General features: G+C 51.4%; 1 protein-coding gene across 10 annotated transcripts in view; it reads left to right on the top strand.

The window, feature by feature from the left end:
* DPYSL2 (dihydropyrimidinase like 2) overlaps positions 1-16,825 on the top strand; it is a 67,693-nt gene that overhangs the window by 27,357 nt on the left and 23,511 nt on the right. For 6 of the 10 annotated variants that reach the window (XM_046903347.1, XM_015297296.4, XM_040651468.2 and 3 more), the window contains 2 exons: positions 7,979-8,067; positions 9,275-9,459. In XM_046903347.1, coding sequence (XP_046759303.1) covers positions 7,979-8,067; positions 9,275-9,459 — 274 coding nt within the window. Of the gene's footprint in view, positions 1-4,075; positions 4,158-5,119; positions 5,490-5,780; positions 5,839-7,341; positions 7,586-7,978; positions 8,068-9,274; positions 9,460-16,825 lie in introns of those variants that run through there. The other 4 variants (XM_046903348.1, XM_015297298.4, XM_046903349.1 and 1 more) reach the window with 4 other exon arrangements.

The raw sequence follows: 16,825 nt of genomic DNA, 5'->3' as shown, positions 1-16,825 counted from the left end.
ATTCAAACCCAGGGTTTGCTTGGATGAGATGACCAACATGCAGCCTGGCTTTCACCAACCAGGGGAGGGAGCAGTAAGCACATGGCCTGCTTTAATCTCATTTATACAGAGCCAGAATGGCCTGGGTTGCAAAGGACCACAATGATCATCTGGTTTCAACCCCCTGCTATGTGCAGGGTCACCAACCACCAGACCAGGCTGCCCAGAGCCACATCCAGCCTGGCCTTGAATGCCTCCAGGGATGGGGCATCCACAGCCTCCTTGGGCAACCTGTTCCAGTGCATTACCACCCTCTGGGTGAAAAACTTCTTCCTAATATCCAACCTAAACCTCCCCTGTCTCAGTTTAAAACCATTCCCCCTTGTCCTGTCAAGCCCTGAATGGGTCCTGAGACCCTTCAACCCAAGTGCAGGCCCTGGGACCACCCATCTTTAGTTGCTAAACTTATCCACATGATTTCCCTGTGTGATAAGCCATTGTCTTCACCTTCTTTTCCTCTCTTAACACCAGTTCCATGGGCCTTTGGGATGTGTAGAGCACTGAGTGCAAACGATTGGTCTAACAGAAAAGAAAAAGCTACATATGATAAATAAAAATAACAAAAATAGGCCAGGAAAATGTTCTTATTTTAGAGCTGATGGGAGAGGAAAGAGTTCTGAAGCACCTGAAGCTTTGGGTGCAACTGAACCTCTCTCAAAAACCTTCAATCTCTCAGGGTCGTGGTTGGTCATTGCTGGAGAGGAGTGGTGAATAACACGATGTGCAGTGCTCAAAAAATCATAGACTCTGGAACACTGATGGAACTGTTGTGTAAAGCAAAGGCCTCATTCCAGACAGCTGCAAATGCAGTTAGGATTTTAATTTGCTACAATGCCTGTAATTTCTTTAGTCTTGTTTCAACAATATTGCTCGCAAAATAATTATACAGGAGGGTGACTTGCACTGTTTTCCAATGGATCGCAATAATTTATCCGGCTACTAGAAAAATAAACCATAGGGAAAAAGAAATGATAATGAGCACAAATGTCACATTCCTCTGACTTCTCAGATTCCCCTCAAGCTATCAACATGCATAGCTGGAATGCACTGTATGCCCAATGAGCGTATCACCAAGTGGTCTGCAGTGTTATGCGAGGAATCCACCGCTCCCTCTCACACAGAAATGAGCAGAGGGCTTTGATACGAGGCCAATTTATTTGGAAGGAAATCCTATTCCTACCAGTCTGGAGCAGAACTAATTTGGAGGTCTGGGCTTTTGGCAGCACCTGGTGAAACAGGGATAGGTACAGTGCCTGGCATTGGAGACTGGGAGCTTTGCATGCCACCCTTGTGCCAGTGCTGGGGCTCATCTGACATGAGCAGTTTGTTTTTACCAAGCATGGAGCAGTTGTGTAGCTCTGCCCCTCTCCTCCCCTGAGAAGGGATGGTGTTCAGGAGCAGAGCTGTAGCAAATTACCCAAAAAATCAAGCTTTGCTACTGTAAGATTTCACATACAACTGCAGTATCCTGTTCTTGGGTGCATCTCCTAGAGAGCTGGACTGATTCTTAGGGGGAGGGAATGTCTGGAGTGATGACTGTGCTGTACCCTACAGGTGGACACAGCTGGCTGATAGAGCCCAAGGCTATGGCCTGTAGGTTTCTGGGGAAGGGGAAGGAGAAGGAGTGATAAGAAATGGTGTAAATCACTGAGAACAGCTGTTTCTTGGACCCTGCTCTTGGTTCCCATTGTGCTGGAGATGCTCATCTCTTTGCCCTGGATGTAAGGGAGGAGCAGTTAATCCTCATTTGTGGACCATTTTTTAATTGACCTATTTGTGTGGCTGCAAAGTGAGTTGCTCCCCTCACAAACTCAGATGCTGTGTGCTCAGAATAGGGTTACTTCTCCGAGAGGTTGCACGATTTCACGGTTGACCCCTATGGCCATTTCCATAGCGTGACACCTAATTCTCATTTTCTCCTTTAGGATAATAAAGCAAAGACGCCCATTGCTGAGGATAGTTCATGTCTATAATTGAATTTAGTTTATAGATTAATAAAGGACAATTCTTTGGTAGCCCTTTAGGAAAGACAGAACGTACTATCTCACTGAATCATCTGATTCTATCATTCTCTGATACTCCTGCCATGCACCAGCTTGCATTTCGTCTTCCCAGTGCTCAATAAGAAGCACTGCTGGTCCATAGGAACCTTTTGAAGTCATCAAGGCTGAGACCCAATGCAACAATTGTCATGGCAGAATCAAGAGAGCAAACTAGAGCCTGACCAGTGAGTGCTTGAAGGCCTTTAGCCCAGTCCTGCTGCCCCCAGTGCAATAACAAGAGCCTTTCTCACTTGGGCAGTGGGTGATTCCCCAGCAGGGAGTACGGATTGTTAGCAGCCAACAGCCCAAAGGGAAATGGAGAGGTCAGTGCACGAGTGCTAGAATTTCAGATATACTTCCAGGGATGCTTTCAGTCCAACTCTGATCCCTATTTCTGTTACGTTTTTAAATGCCTATTTCTGTTTCTGAATATTAAGACTTCTCCTTCTGGAGAAACCTTTAAGAATTCAGTAGGAGTAAAAGCAATTGGTTGTTGCAGGAATTCTGTTGGATTTGTTGCAATGACACTAAAATGCCACAAAGAGAAAGAGACTCTTCTGGGTTTTTTCCCCAACTATCCATTAACTCCACTGCAGGAAGGATGCTCCCTGCTAGGTGCATGGTGGTCTCTCAGACCATGCGAAGTTAAGATTCAGAGCTGATGGAGGCTGATTCCCACTCATGCTTATGATGATTTGCTTTACTGCTCTCCTACTGTTGTGCAGTTCTCCTTCTTGACCTTTCCAGAAGGCACATTTAGACAGAGAGATTCCTTTAACACAGAGCTGTTCTGCGTGCAGTCAGGGTAGGGCTGGCAGTGGGCATGAATGCGCTCCTCCCCTGCCCTGCCATTAAGTGAAGTTGTGCTCACATAGTATAATTCAAAGTATTTCTGATGCTTTTGGGTTCCTCCACCACTGCAGTGACTGCTGCCAGGGCACTGGGCTGGGCAGCTGTCCTTCATGCTTCCCTTCTAGCAAGAAAGATTGGAGTGAGAAAGATTGGAGTATTCTCTATAGCACCTTATAATTTTAGCCCTCTCCTAGACATGATTGGATCCAAGTTATGGAAGATATTCCAATTTCAAGAGCTCCTGCTCCAAATTAGGTCCGTATGCAGTAAGGATTACCTTTCAAAGAAGTATTTTAAATATGTTTGAGCAGGTGAGAATAGCTTTAGGAGTATTAGTGTACTGCTGGCCTCTTCCCTTTAGAGGTGCTTCTATTTCTGCTCCCAGTGCTGTTGCTTCACAGCTTGGAGAAGAAATGACCTGGTCAGGAATGCAAGTGAGTGCTGGAGATCGATGGTTTCCTGCACCTATAGTTGTGTTCATTTGTCTCCAGTGAATTTTATGCTCTCAGGGCAGGGTTTTCAGATGGTAGCTGGGCTTTGCATGTCTCAGATCTGCTGCCCAAGGGCTTTGATCACAGAATCATAGCACTGATGCTCTCTCAAACTCTTACTGTTGGCTTCCTCGATAGCTGCAGACACTCCGTTACCTGGCAAGCAAAGGCAAGAAGCCATTCAGAAACAAAGGTGAGGAGCAAAACCAGCATTAAAGAGAGGAAGGGCACAGCTGCACTGCCTGCACGGAGGGCTGTGGTGTAGGTGCTTTTGTCCACGTTCTGAGCAGAAATATGCTGAGGTTTCCAAACATGAGTGCAGACCAGAAAGATGCAGGATATAACCCATCTAATACTGTCAGCTCTAATCAAAATAAAACCCGGCAGGCTAACGAATTAATCATTTTGCTGCTGTCGTGATCAGACACTTTATCATTTGCTACTAATTGGATGCTGACTGATTGGCATATTAGCTATTTAAACAGTGCCTGCTGCCCCACCTATACTCAGGAAAAGCTCTTTTTCCCTCATAGGCTCCTGTGAGCTAACACACATGGAAGGTCCTGGTAGTCATCTGCTTGCACAGATGTTGCCTTTGTAATGATTAACTGCAGCAGGATTGTGAAGGCTTGTGAGCAGCTTGGGTATGTAAGGAGCGCTCTGTTGTGCGATAGGAGCAGCTTTGGTTTGCTCTGTGGGATGTGGAATTTGCACATGTGACCGAGGGAAGAAGGTAAGTGCTGGTTGGTCATTAATGGGGCTGTCCTGACCCTCAAACACGGATGGGCTTGGGCTGATGTTTTGGATGCCCTATCCCTGGAGGTGTTCAAGGCCACGTTGGATGGGGCCCTGGGCAGCCTGGCCTGGTATTAAATGTGCAGGTTGGCAGCCCTGCATATGACAGGAGGGGTTGGGGGAGGTTGGAGATTCATAATCCTTGAGGTCCCTTCCAACCCGGGCCATTCTGTGTGATTCTGTGATACTGGGGCTCTGCAGAAGGCATGATGGACGTGTGATGGGTGTGTTCCCAACACCTGTCCTGCACTGCAGCCAAGAACCCATTTCTTTTGTGTTGCACGTGCAAGGGAGGAGGGAGATGTGCTGCCTGATGCCTTTCTTTCCTTAAGTGCCAGCCTGAGGAGACACGTAAATCTCCCAGCGCAGCACTAGGGCAGGACACGGCCCGACGGGCACTCAGAGCCCCAGGTCGGCAGTGGCTGTAGGAAGGGGCTTCGTTTTCCGCCCCGGCGAAAAAGCAGAGCTGTCAGCTGGGATATGAAAGAGCCGGGAGCGGCTGCGCCTTATTTTTCCCCTTCATCCGCTAAGGCGTCGGCAGCACCAAGAAGGGCGGGGTGGGACAAAGAAGATGGAGGGCGGCGCGTCCTCCGGCAGCGGAGCCGCGCTCGGTTCCCCCTCCGCAGCCCTCCCCGCCCCTCCGCAGCGCCGACCCGGAGCGGAGCGCAGCGCCGCGTGGGCGTCTCCCGCCAACCCCCCCCCCCCCCAACTCCTTTGCGCCAATTCGCCCCGCGCCTCATTTGCATCCCGCCGCGCGCGCAGCCAATGGCGCGCCGCGCCGGCGGGAGCGAGCGAAAAGAGCGGCTCTCTGCGCATGCGCCGCGCGCTCCGCCGCTGGCGCTGTGTCGGCGCTCGGCCCCTCCCTGCGCGGGCGGGGCGGGGCGGCGCGGAGCTGCGCGCAGAGCGAAGAAAGGCAGCGCGGCTGCGGGGCTGCTGCTGACTGCGCTGCGGAGAGCTGCGCTTCGCCTCCCCGGCGCACCCCGCGCCCCTTTCCGTAGCATCGCAGTGATTTGGGCTCGGGCCGATTGTTGTTGATATTTTTTTTTTTTTTTGGTATTGTGGTTTTTTTTTTCTCCTCTCTGTGTTTATTATTATTTTTTTTTTTCCTTTGGGAAGCGTTTGCTGCACGCGAGACAATAGGGATCCAGCATCCGCCCCGCCGCTTTTTTCTTTATTTAAGAAAATAATAATAATAATAGGTGGATAAATAGAGCGGAGGTGAGCTCGCACCATGTCTTACCAGGGGAAGAAGAACATCCCGCGGATCACGGTGAGTGGGGGGCGCGGGGACGGCGCGGGGAAGGGGGAGGGGTGCGCGGGGATTAAAGCCCTTTGTGTGCCGGCAGCCGGGGCTCGGGGCCGGGTAATGAGATCAGCGCCGTGCGCGGCTCTTCCTACGCCGGGGGATGGACGGGGGCAGCGCAGCCCCCAGCCCGGCGGATCCCCTCCTTCCCTTCCCCAGAAGCTTCTCGCAACGCCATCCTGGGGGAGCGGGGCCGGCGCCGTTATGTAAAGCCCCTCCCTCGCTTTCCTCCCCCCCCCCCCCCTCCATCCCCCCTCCCTCTTTGCGGGAGCCGATGTAGGGCAGGTATTGCGGCCCCAACTTTTCCTTACGTAAGGTGGGTGCTCCCCTCATCGGACCGCTGCGGGCATCGGGCGTTCTGTCGGCACCCCCCCGCCCCCCCCCCCCCCCCCCCCAAAGGACACACCCAGTGCCGTCGCTTTCCGAGCTGTGACAGCAGCGCTGCCCGCACCGCACGGCGAAAGGTGTTTTTAGGACCAAATAAGAGCTTTCCTCCCCGGGGGGGGGGCACACGGGAGGATGCCCGTAGGGACGTAACGGTGTGCCGGTGCTTCCCGTGGGCCGGGAGCCGCCTGACGCGTTTTTCTGCTGACGGAACGCTGGGATTTCCGTGCTGGATGCGCCGTGCAGGGCTGCAGCTCAGCCCCGTCCCCATCGTTTTGCTGCAGACCGCATCCCGTGCGCGCAGGTGCTGCGTTCTGCTTTTGTCTCAGGGGCGGCCGAAGTGAGCAGAAGGATCCGTGCTCCTCTCAGAGCCTTCCCGAGCCCCACTTAGCAGTAGAGCATCCTCCAAGCGTGCGGTCCATGATGCGCTTTGGGCCCTCGCTGTTGGCTTATGTTGGGCTTTCTGCTGCCCGTGACACGGGGGGCCAAACCTCAACCCATCCCCATAGCTGCAGCCTTTGTAGCAGCACGGGGAGCCTGCATTGGAGGTGGGTACCGATGCTGCAATGCTTCTGGGAATGGAGAGTGTGCAGGGCAGTGCTCTGTTGCCTGGCATTGGGAGCTGGGTGGCTTTTCACACCCTGAGTGAATTCATTTGGCCTTATTGGTATTTGTGGCAGCTGCTGTGTTTAAATCTCAGCTTTTCCTTTGGTTTTGGTGTGTTTTGTCTTTTATAAGCAGGCGCTGTTGGGGGAAGCACTCCATTGCAGCGGAGGGGAGGAAAAGGGAGGGGGAGGGAAAAGCATTGGACGTCTCATAGAGTTGCTGCATAAAGGATGGATCTAAGGGTGTCAGTTAGGAGCTGGTGCAGGTTTGGTGCTCAGACTGCTGGAAATGTGGCTCTCCAGCTAATGAGCTCTTTGGAGGAACGCTCGATTCCTTTCTTCTGTCAGACCTAATTCAAGATAAGGGCTCCGAGCTGTGCTGTCATGCATCTATTTGCTTAAGTTTGAGGCAGCTCTGAGTGCCAGTTCTGCTTTCTGCCCTTTCTTGCAGTTGTTTTGGTATCGCCACCCTGCACTGTAGCTTTGTCATATGGGGGGACGGTGACAGAGTGCTGCAGAGGGGCCAAGTGCAGATTGAATGCAACGCTGCACCTCTGCATGCGCTCTGATTGAAGCGCAGGTCATAGCAGGGATGGAGGAGCCAGCAGAGCATCAGTCACTTCCAGCTCATGTCCCCAAGCATGGCTCTGCAGCGCCTGCTCTGCTGTTTGTTGCTCACAGCTGCTGCTGCAAAAAAAAGGGCAGATTTGCTTTGGAGCTGCCCTGGCTGGGAAGGCAGGAGGTGACCTGGGTGGTGTATCGAACACAGTGCCCAGCGGCTGCCTTGTCACAGCTACCTTTCTGTTCTGCCAAGCTGCCTCCCAGTCTGCGGGTGTTTTAATGAGGCTGTTCTTCAAGCCCTTCTTTTTCAGCTTGCTTTGCTCATCTGGGCTTGTTTTCCATCCGATCATGCGGTAGTGATCTGGACAGGCAGTAAAAGCATCCGCTGCGCCCAAACGTCCCCGAGTTGGACAAACGGGGTTTGTTTGTGTGGTGTAACCCCTGGCAACAGACTTGTGGGCCATTTCCCTGACAGCCGTTGACTCACAGTTGGCCAAGCAGTGACTGCAGCGGGTGGGTGCACATGGGAAACTTTGCATGCGACCGAGGCATGAAAAACAGCGGCGCCGTGGCCATTACGCATCCCTGGAGAGCTCTGTGCACTGCTTTTGCTGCAGGTGATGGTGGTGCTGCAGGGCTGAGCGAAGCTGCCAAGCCTCAAGCCAACACCAAGCCTCAACCCAACGCCCTTCTCCCTTCTGATTCCTTGGGATCGTTAGCACGATGAAAGGACTTGCAACGAAACAAAGCATTTTTATCTCTGCAGTTGAAAGATGGATGGAGTTGCGTTTCTGACTGCGCTCCTGAATAATGCAGAGCTTCTTTCCAGCCTTCCTCTTTCATCTCCGGAGTGACACTGCAGGCTGGCAGTGCAATTAGCAATTGCTGTGTGCTTCTTTGTTGCAGAGCGATCGTCTTCTGATCAAAGGTGGGAAGATCGTCAATGACGACCAGTCTTTCTATGCAGACATCTACATGGAAGATGGGCTCATCAAGTAAGTGAACGGGGTGGTTATGCTGTGATTGGAGCGTGGGGAAAGGCACTGCTTGGACCCTCGGTGGGTTGGGTTGGGTTGGGTTGCCAAGAGAAGTGCGTATTTCACACACATACACACTGATCAGTGCAGGAACCTCGAAAACACAACCAAGCATCCAAGCATGGGCTGAAGGAGGTGCTTTAAATGTGCTTAATTTTAGCCACATGAAAAGCCCCGTGCTGAGATGGCACATATGTTTGAAGTTATCTGTGCTGTACAGTGGGCTGAGTTACGACCGAAGGTATTTTGAATGCAGGGTTCAGTACCCGGGTGCCTTTAATTCTGTTTTAGGGCAGGAAATTGGGCTGAGGTGACCTCTCGAGATCTCTTGCAGTGCTGTTTTCTGCAATTCAGTGATGCGGGGATCAATCCCAAATCCCTTTGAGCTCATAAGGATGCTGTTGTAGTGTGGACGTACCTCTGCCCAGCACACTTCAGTGTTTGCAGTCCCAAAACGTGCATTTCTGGCACGTTAAATAGATCAGAGGTCTCTTTGGAAAATTACACTTAGGAAAAAAAAAGGGCTGAGCCAGAGGTTACAAACAAGGAGTTTTCCTGTTCTGGCTCTCACAGGCAGCACATGTGCTTTGTTCATCAAGGTTAGAAGTTAGAGGAGCCAGCCACAAGCAGCTTATTAATTGCCCTGTGTCACCCACCATTGCGTTTTTCACAACCAGTGGGTGAGAGGAGCTCCCACCAGCACTGTGTATCCTTCCTGTTCATGCAGGAGCTATGTAATACTTACGCATGGAAGGAAAGGACAGAGGCAAAAGTGTTATCTGTGCTTCCAAACCTGTGTTAACATCCATCTTGCTGCTGGATAGCCAGCATTGGGTGTTGCATTGCCACTTGGTGACCCAGTCCTGTCCCAGCAGAGCTGCTTGCTTGCTGTGCTTGGTTCCTTCTCCAGCTGGCTGCCAACGTGGCTCCTGCTTTTCCTTCCTCTTTAACCTAATGTTCCCCCCAGGTCCTGAAGTAATTGCATGCTTTGCTCCCAGTTATGCAGCTGCTTCAAGGGGAAGAATAAAACTGTATCAGCTGGCCCTGTGCTTTGCTTTATATGGAAAAGGAAAACAGTGGCCGGGTTAAGCAGCACAGGGTGTGTGTTTGCAGAGCGTGTGCCTCGTCTGCTGTCTGTCTGACCTGTTTGCAACCTGTGTGCCAGGCAAATAGGGGAGAATCTCATCGTGCCCGGAGGAGTGAAAACCATCGAAGCCCACGGCAGGATGGTGATTCCTGGAGGGATCGATGTTCACACCCGCTTCCAGATGCCAGAGCAGGGGATGACTTCTGCTGATGACTTCTTCCAAGGGACCAAGGCTGCGCTGGCTGGGGGCACCACCATGATCAGTAAGCTTGGCTGCTTCTCTATTCCAGGAGAGCTTTACCTTTCTCCAGTGGTAACTAGAAAGCCCACAGAGAGGCTGTGAGGGGTGTATCAGCAGCAGGGGGGTTCCCGTGGCTGGTCAGGTTGCTGAGCAAAGCTTGTGTAGGGGCAGGGAGTGGGGATGAAGCACTGCAGTCTCCACGTCTGCAGCTGTCAGCCACTTCCCTCTCGCTATCCCTGCCGGCAGAGTTTGATGTTGGTACTTCAAGCTCTGGCTCCAGTATGAGCAGCACCCTGGATACCCCATGTCTGTTCCCTTTCTCAGTGATGGCTGAGCTTTGTGCTCGCTCATCTGTACAGCTCAGCCTTTCTGGAACAGCAGTTGCTGCACTTACAGCAGGAGAGGGGACAGTTACATCCTGCAGGGCTGTCAGGGGAAGGGTTGGTGTCCGTAGTGCAGTTCCTGCTGAGCAGCTGTGTGCCGATGTGTCTTTAAAACAAGTGGCCCAGCTTCTAGGATTTGCATGGTCCCGACCTGACGCACACAGTTTTGGCACTGGGATTTTTGGAATCATCAATTAAGTGATGTTCCTTTTGTGCTCATATCCTCTTTTGGAGGAAGACAGGAATCGGGAAATGAAAGCATCCCAAAATAAAGAGAGAGAGATGGGCTGAGCGTCCTGCAGGGTCAGACACCCATCGTGTTCCCCTCTGGCTCTCCATTGTCTCTTAGGTGACTTCCAGACTCTCTGACCCCACTGATGTTGGCTGAACAAGTTTGGTGTTGTCTTTGTTAGGGCTGGAGAATATAAAATATAACACTGCAGTGCAATGGGTCACGTGTAAGCCATGACAGGGCGTCCTGCAGGGTGTTGCTGCATGTGGCAATGAGGGACAAAGGTGTAAAGCAGCCCAATATCTGAACACAGTGCATTTTTTTTCATGTACTCTTGAGGTGCTGCCATTCCTCGGGGGGGAGAGCTGAGATGCAGGGAAATGAAAGAATACAAATCAGAACAAGTCCTGGTGGCTCTTATCCCATCCAGGTGCATATAAAGGGATGTGAGGCACAGCCAGGAGCTGCCCTCGCTCTCCTTGGTTCAAACCCAGCTCCTTATGATTGAGAGCATCCTCAGCTCTTAGAGAAGAGCCTCTGATTCCTGTCCCAATGGGGAGACATTGGAACCCACTGGTGCCAATGCAGCCATGCTCTGTTTTGGATACAGAGCTTGTTCTGGGCCTGACCCATGCTGAATGCTGTGTGAACGTGGTCAGGAAATAACCTGGGAAGTTATTTTCCATAATGTTATCAATTCAGGGCATGAAGTTTGAGTGTGGAGATAACCTCCTGCCTTCAGGGAACGGAACCTGGGAGTGCAGCTGTGGGTGCTCTCAATTTTATGCACTGATATCCATTTTTTTCCCCTCTAAATCTTTGCTGTCAGTCTAAGTTAATACCTCTTAAATGGGATTTGCTTTCCAGCTTCAGTTCATTGACTTTGTTTAATTGGCTATCTGTGCAGTTGGCACACCTGGTTCACGTTGTCCACTTGAGTCATCACTTTGTTCTTCCTTGTTAAGCTGAATTAGATCAAAATAACTTTCTCTGTCATCCGTGTCTGGGCTCTGAGAGCATTATTTCCCCCAGAGGAGGGGACCATTGGAAGCAGAAAGTCAAGTTCTCTAAAGCAGCCCTTTACTTCCAAGGGGTCAGCTGGGTCTCAGTTGTACTTCAGCAGTGCTTAAGCCTCTCTGTTTGCACACACGTTGGTTGGCTCTATGGCTGCAGTACCTAAATGTCTGTGTAATGGTGTTCATGATGTGATTCTGGGTTGGGGAAACTGGAGGAAAGCCCCCTTTTAGAGCTTCCCCTGCCCTTTCCAATCCCATCTGCATGTTATTCTCACCTGGTTTGCCCAGGTTGGTTCTGCTGTCTCTTTCAGCTTGGATCCCATGAATGTTGTCCCTTTAATGGGCTGCATCCGAGGGAAGCACGCAGGAATTCCAGAATGTAATCTATTGTTTCCAAGCCCTGTTCCTATTTACTGCCCTTCCCCTTCTCAGTAATCTCATTGCTGCAGCATCCACTATGGGAACGTGGGGTTATTGACGGGTATCAAACACAGCAGCCCCGTTTTCTGCCCAGCCCTTCTCTTTCTGAGCCCTCTCCTCTCTCAAGTTGGGGCCGATTTCCTTTTCTGAGCAGGCATTCCTGCTGTGATCCTTCTGTCTCTGCCCACCCCAATGCCAAAGGCACACTGTGAGGCTCCAGCTGGCCCGGCTGGCACGCGGAGAAGCAAAACTGGGTTTGCTGTGCGGGGCTGAAGCGAGGCACCGTGATGCAATTATTCTTCTGGAGGCGTAATTTGCTGCACTCCTTTCTCCATCCCTGCCTTAGAACAGCATTGCTGCGGGTTGTGTCAGCAGAGGGCGAGCAGCACTGCGTGTCTCAGGAGAATACTGCTTGGGGAAGACTTGGACTCTCTCCCATTTCTAACGTTGGAATGAAGTGGTTGAGGGGAGGATTCCAGGATGATCCGCAGCAGGCTTTGGAAGAGAAGGGTGTATGGGGCTGTAGCTTGTCCAGCTTCCCCGAGCTCCCCCTGTTTCTGTATTCAATAGGACGGGGGGAGTGGCATTAAGTTGTGCCAGGTTGGGTGTTAGGGACAGTTTGTTCTCTGAAGGAGCAGTGATGCAGTGGCACAGCTGCCCAGGGGGTGATGGGGTCATCAATCATCCATGGAGGTGTCCCATGGAGATGTGGCACTGTAGGATGTGGTCATTGGGCACGGTGGGGTGGGCTTGGTGGTCTCAGAGGTCTTTCCAGCCTTAATGATTCCATGTTCTGTGGAAAGAGAATGATCCTCTGGAGTTTGGGTAAAGGGCTCAGCCTGAGGTTGTCCTTTTACGAGTGTTTTTCTCACCTGTGGAGCCCATGGAGTGTATGTTGAGCTAAAGATGGTATTTGTGAGCACCCTTTGTCTCAGCCTGAGGGAGGCTGATGCCCTCGGGTGTTCCCTGGGGCTATTAGAGAAATTAAGAGCAGGGTGGTCTCTTAAAGCCCTGTGATCCTTTGGTTGTTTATTAGTTGTGATGGGTAAAATCCCTTTCGACATCCACAGTCGGACTCCCCCTGACTTCAGCAGAAGCAGGATTTCCCCTCTCTGCTTCTCACCCTGCAGAAAGGACAAAGCTAAGCTGTGTATATTTATTGGCTCCCTGATCCTCTGGCCTGTTTAATGTCCTGGTGAGAGCAGCATCCATCCAGGGCAGCTCCCACGCACGTTTCAGCCCCCCCCCCATCCCAGTACTGCTTCTTCCTGGGTATCTGCTGTATTTGAGTCCAACTGCTTGCTGACATTGCCTGTGTTGACTCAGTCAACCGCTGTTATAATCATAGGGAGAAATTACAGTGAGGAGAAATTATAGCTCTGTTTGGCTTGGTGACTTGGGAGCCAGCTGCCTTTTGAACTTGACTAGCAGTTATCCTAATAACATGGAGAATATGCACTTGGGATATGAGCTTTGTATCTGGGGAGGTTCAGAACACGAAGGGGAACTTTGAATGGAATGCACTCTGCTTCTTAATGCTTTACCCTGCTGTTACGGGGAGGGCTGGAGCAGGATGGCAGGGCTCTTCAGGAGAGTGCTGGCTGCTGGGCTCCACTCAGCAGTGCAGGCGAGGTGACTTCACAGCTCCTGGGTTATCCTGAGAGATCACCATCTCAAAGTGCAGCTGCTTAGAAGGGTCATTCCAACCTGGTATGGTGCCTCACCGCTCAGGTTTTGGGCTTCAGAGATGCAAGTGGAATAGAGGGAGGTTGGAGAAGGGCTTAAGGAAGGGCCAGGCAGCGTTCTGGGGCAATGGCAAGCTGGCACAGTGTGAAGTTAGATCCACCAGGGCATGGAGGTCACCTACAGCCCCACTGGTTGCTGGGTTGCTATGAGGGTTAGTCCTGTCCTGGTGGAGAGGAAGAGTCTGAATGGTGTGCAAAGGAAAAGGGTGGAAACAGAGGGAGCAATGTGATCCAGCAGTCATGCACAGAGCATAAAGCAAGCAATCAAGCCCAAAGGCAGCCGCCACAGAGCTGCAGCACCTCACCCAGTCATAGAATGGTTAATCCACCCCCCCTGTGATGAATGGGGACCCTATGGCTGTGTGTGCACTGCTGTGTCTTCTGCAGAGACCAGCCCAAATTTTGTTCCTTTTTTGCACCCAGAAGCACAGATAAAGAGGAACTGTGCAGTGAAGGACAGCCATGCCAGGCAGCAGTGTATGCCTGCTTCACCTCCAGCAGCTGCTGGCAGTTTTGCAGCAGAGAAATGTTTAATTCTCTAGAAATGTAATGGAAACATCCACTTGTTTGAATGTTGGATGTTTGTATGGGGAGAGGCTTCCCTTGGATGCTGGTATTAAGATAATGATGTGACCACACAGGAGTGCAAAGTCCCTCCGGCCCTTTCTCTCCTCTCTCTGGTTCTCAGTGCCTTTTATACCCCCCTGCTCTTTGGGCTCTGCACCAATTCATGCTTAACCTCACTCACTTCGCTGCCCTCCAGCTCCCTGCTGGTGTGTTTGGTGCTTTCATTCAGACCAGGCTTAAAATCATTCATGAGAAAGTCTGTCTGCACACAGGGATGGGCACTCCCCTGCGGTGTGCTGCACTGCTCCAGCTTTAAGCCCCTCTAAGTCCATTAGGCATCGTGGGACCCATGGGCTGACAGCCTGCCCTGCTGCCTGTTCTTCCTGCTGTCCCTTCTTTGCTTTCTGCTGGCTGGGGTTGTGCCTGTTGTTCTGCTGGGCTTTGCTATGGGGCCTTGCTGGAGCCAACCTGCCAAGTCCTTGATATCTCCTGCCTGTTAGCACAGAAGGATGCAGCTGCTCGGTCCTTGACGGACGTTGTATGTTGTTCTGTGCATTGGATTCCCTTTGGGCTGCAGTGATTGTAGCTTCTTTGCTGCTCCTACGAGGAGCAATTAGGAGCTGTGCTGCTTTGCCTGAGGTTGTGCAGGAGGTGGTGGTCCCTGGCTCTGGCTGATGCCACACTTGGTGGCCCTTTCTGCTGGCTGAGCCACCTTCCTTTCTTAGAACATCAGCAGCTTGGGGATGGACTCCTGTGAACCACTGCTGTTCAGCACAGCCTGCCTGTAAGTAGATTTCCCCTATTTTCCCATCTTCTGTCTTTCCCAGCGCTGCTCTGCACACCATCCCTCCCTTCTCTCTGGTCTTCTGCATCTTTGGCAGCCCTGATTTCTGCCAGAGGTCCCAGCACTCTTTGTTTTGTTCCATGGGGAGGAAGGAGTGGCTGCAGGCCGTCCTGCACGTGCTGCAGCCTGGATACTCCAATGTAGCTCTGCACAAATGAATGCTGAAATGTCCACGGCGCTGACAGTGCAGCCGTCTTCCTGCAGATGGAACTGACCTACATTTTTCCATGCATCTGAAAAGAGGGATTTGGCACTCGCTCAAGACAAGTAACCAGCGTTGTATGTTTATGCAATAGCACTTAATCCCTCTTATTCCATGTAATGGTCGGGATGGCTGTGCTGCTTTCCCGCTGCATGGAGTCCACGTTCTGCTCTTTGAAGAGCTGCTTTTAAATGCTTCCCTTCCTTTCATGTGCCCAGTGCTCTCAGCCCCCCAGTCCCGTGCCTTACAGATGACGCGCAGAAGGATGGAGCTAATGGGTATCACTTGACAGTGCATATTGTGTGCTGCCAAGTTTGAGCTGGGTCCTCAGCTGCCTGAGCAGATGATCACTGTCTAAAGCTTGTCTACTGGAGGCTGAAAAGCAGTCATACACAACAACAGCAACAAAAGAAACCATCAAAAAAACCCAAACGACAAAAACCCACCTTTGTTAATGCTGTCTGTGATGGGTTTTCAGGGCACGTATCAAATCTTGCAAGATAACCTGCCTTAATTACCTTCAAGTTGAGGCAAGGTCCTAAAAGCAGCAGGAAATGGTGCCTCCAGCCCTTCCCTTGGCACGGTTGGCTCTGCATGGGTTGCTGCCTTCCTGCCGGTGTTCTTTGGCTTCTTTTGCCTTCTTGTGAGCTTGACTCAGCAGAAACCATCCTTGTCAGACAGGAACTTTAGCTTTCCACACTGGGAATTAGCTTTGCTTGTCAGGGGAAGGAAGCAAATGATGCCTGAAAGAGATGATGGCAGAACAAAGCACGTTATTTCTCGCGTGGGCGCTGTCGGCGCGGTGGAATTTGGTGCCCTGAGTCAGCAGAGCCCTTTTCCATCTCTCAGCCACTGTGCCTTCAGTTCCTGGATCTCCTCTGTTTCTTAGAAATGGGACCCTTTTAATCTTTCTGCTGGGAAGAAGTGTTAAGGGAATACCAATTAGCTCCTCTTGTCTAGTATCATCTAATCATGCTCTGATTGCTGGCTGTGTGTGCATCTCTGCACCATTCCGACTCCCGTGGCAGCCGTGTGCAATGGGAAGGAATGCAGCCATGGGCATTGAGGAGTTATGGCTGCTGGGAGGACTCTTTTCTTCCTTTGGTACAACACCATTGGTGCTGCCAATGGGCACATCACTTAATTTCTCCATGCTTCTGAATTGCCTGCTTTTAAGCAGTGGGAGGAACCATTGAGTTTGATGCAGCTGGGGAACCTCACGGTGAGTTTTCAGAGCCCATCCAAAAGGGCTGTGCTATTGGAAGTTCCCCTTCCTGACCACTCCTAGGGCATATTTTCAGCAGGTTGCTCAGCTCCTGAAAGCAGTTCCATGTGTGCAGCACGTGTGTCTCTGTGGTGGTTTACATATGAATGCCATTCCCTAGTGCAGCCTATGGGCAACACGAGCTGGTGGAGGAGCTCCGTGAGAACCATCCCATGCCATTACACAGCACAAAGAGGAGGAAGGGGGGAAGTTCCCAAATAATTGCATGGCAAGAGGTACTGTAACCCAACAGTTATAACATCTCAGCCATAAACATGTGTCCATGATGGATTCTTCCCAGCTCGGGGCATGGGATCTGATCCGTCCCTTTCCAAGAGTTTGATTTATTTCAGATGGGTTTTTTTTTTTTCAGTGTAGTGTCCAAAGGAATGAGTTCAGCCCTGCTGGGGTTCAGATGACTTCTCAGACTGATGGACAGAGACTCCTTGCCCACCATGGAGCAGAGTAGTTTGGTGAAGTCACTGTAGCTGGAAAAGCTGTAGATGCTCTTCTGTCATGTAGGGTTTGGCTGTGGCTCCAAGATCAGCATTTGCTCCTGTTAGTTTGTGGAGCAGTTTGCTATGCAGACACCCTATAGAAGGGGGGAAATGGCCCATAAAGCTGCCCTGCAGCTCTTGATCTATTAGCTACCAGGAATGAAACTGAAGTCATGAACATGAGGGATGGCTGTAAAGGTTTGGTCTGTGGTGGGAAC

The sequence above is a fragment of the Gallus gallus genome, chromosome 22 (assembly GCF_016699485.2).
Source record: "Gallus gallus isolate bGalGal1 chromosome 22, bGalGal1.mat.broiler.GRCg7b, whole genome shotgun sequence".
Classification (NCBI taxonomy): domain Eukaryota; kingdom Metazoa; phylum Chordata; class Aves; order Galliformes; family Phasianidae; genus Gallus; species Gallus gallus.
Note: the sequence above shows the minus strand (reverse complement) of the source record. Positions and strands in the feature narration are given on the sequence as shown.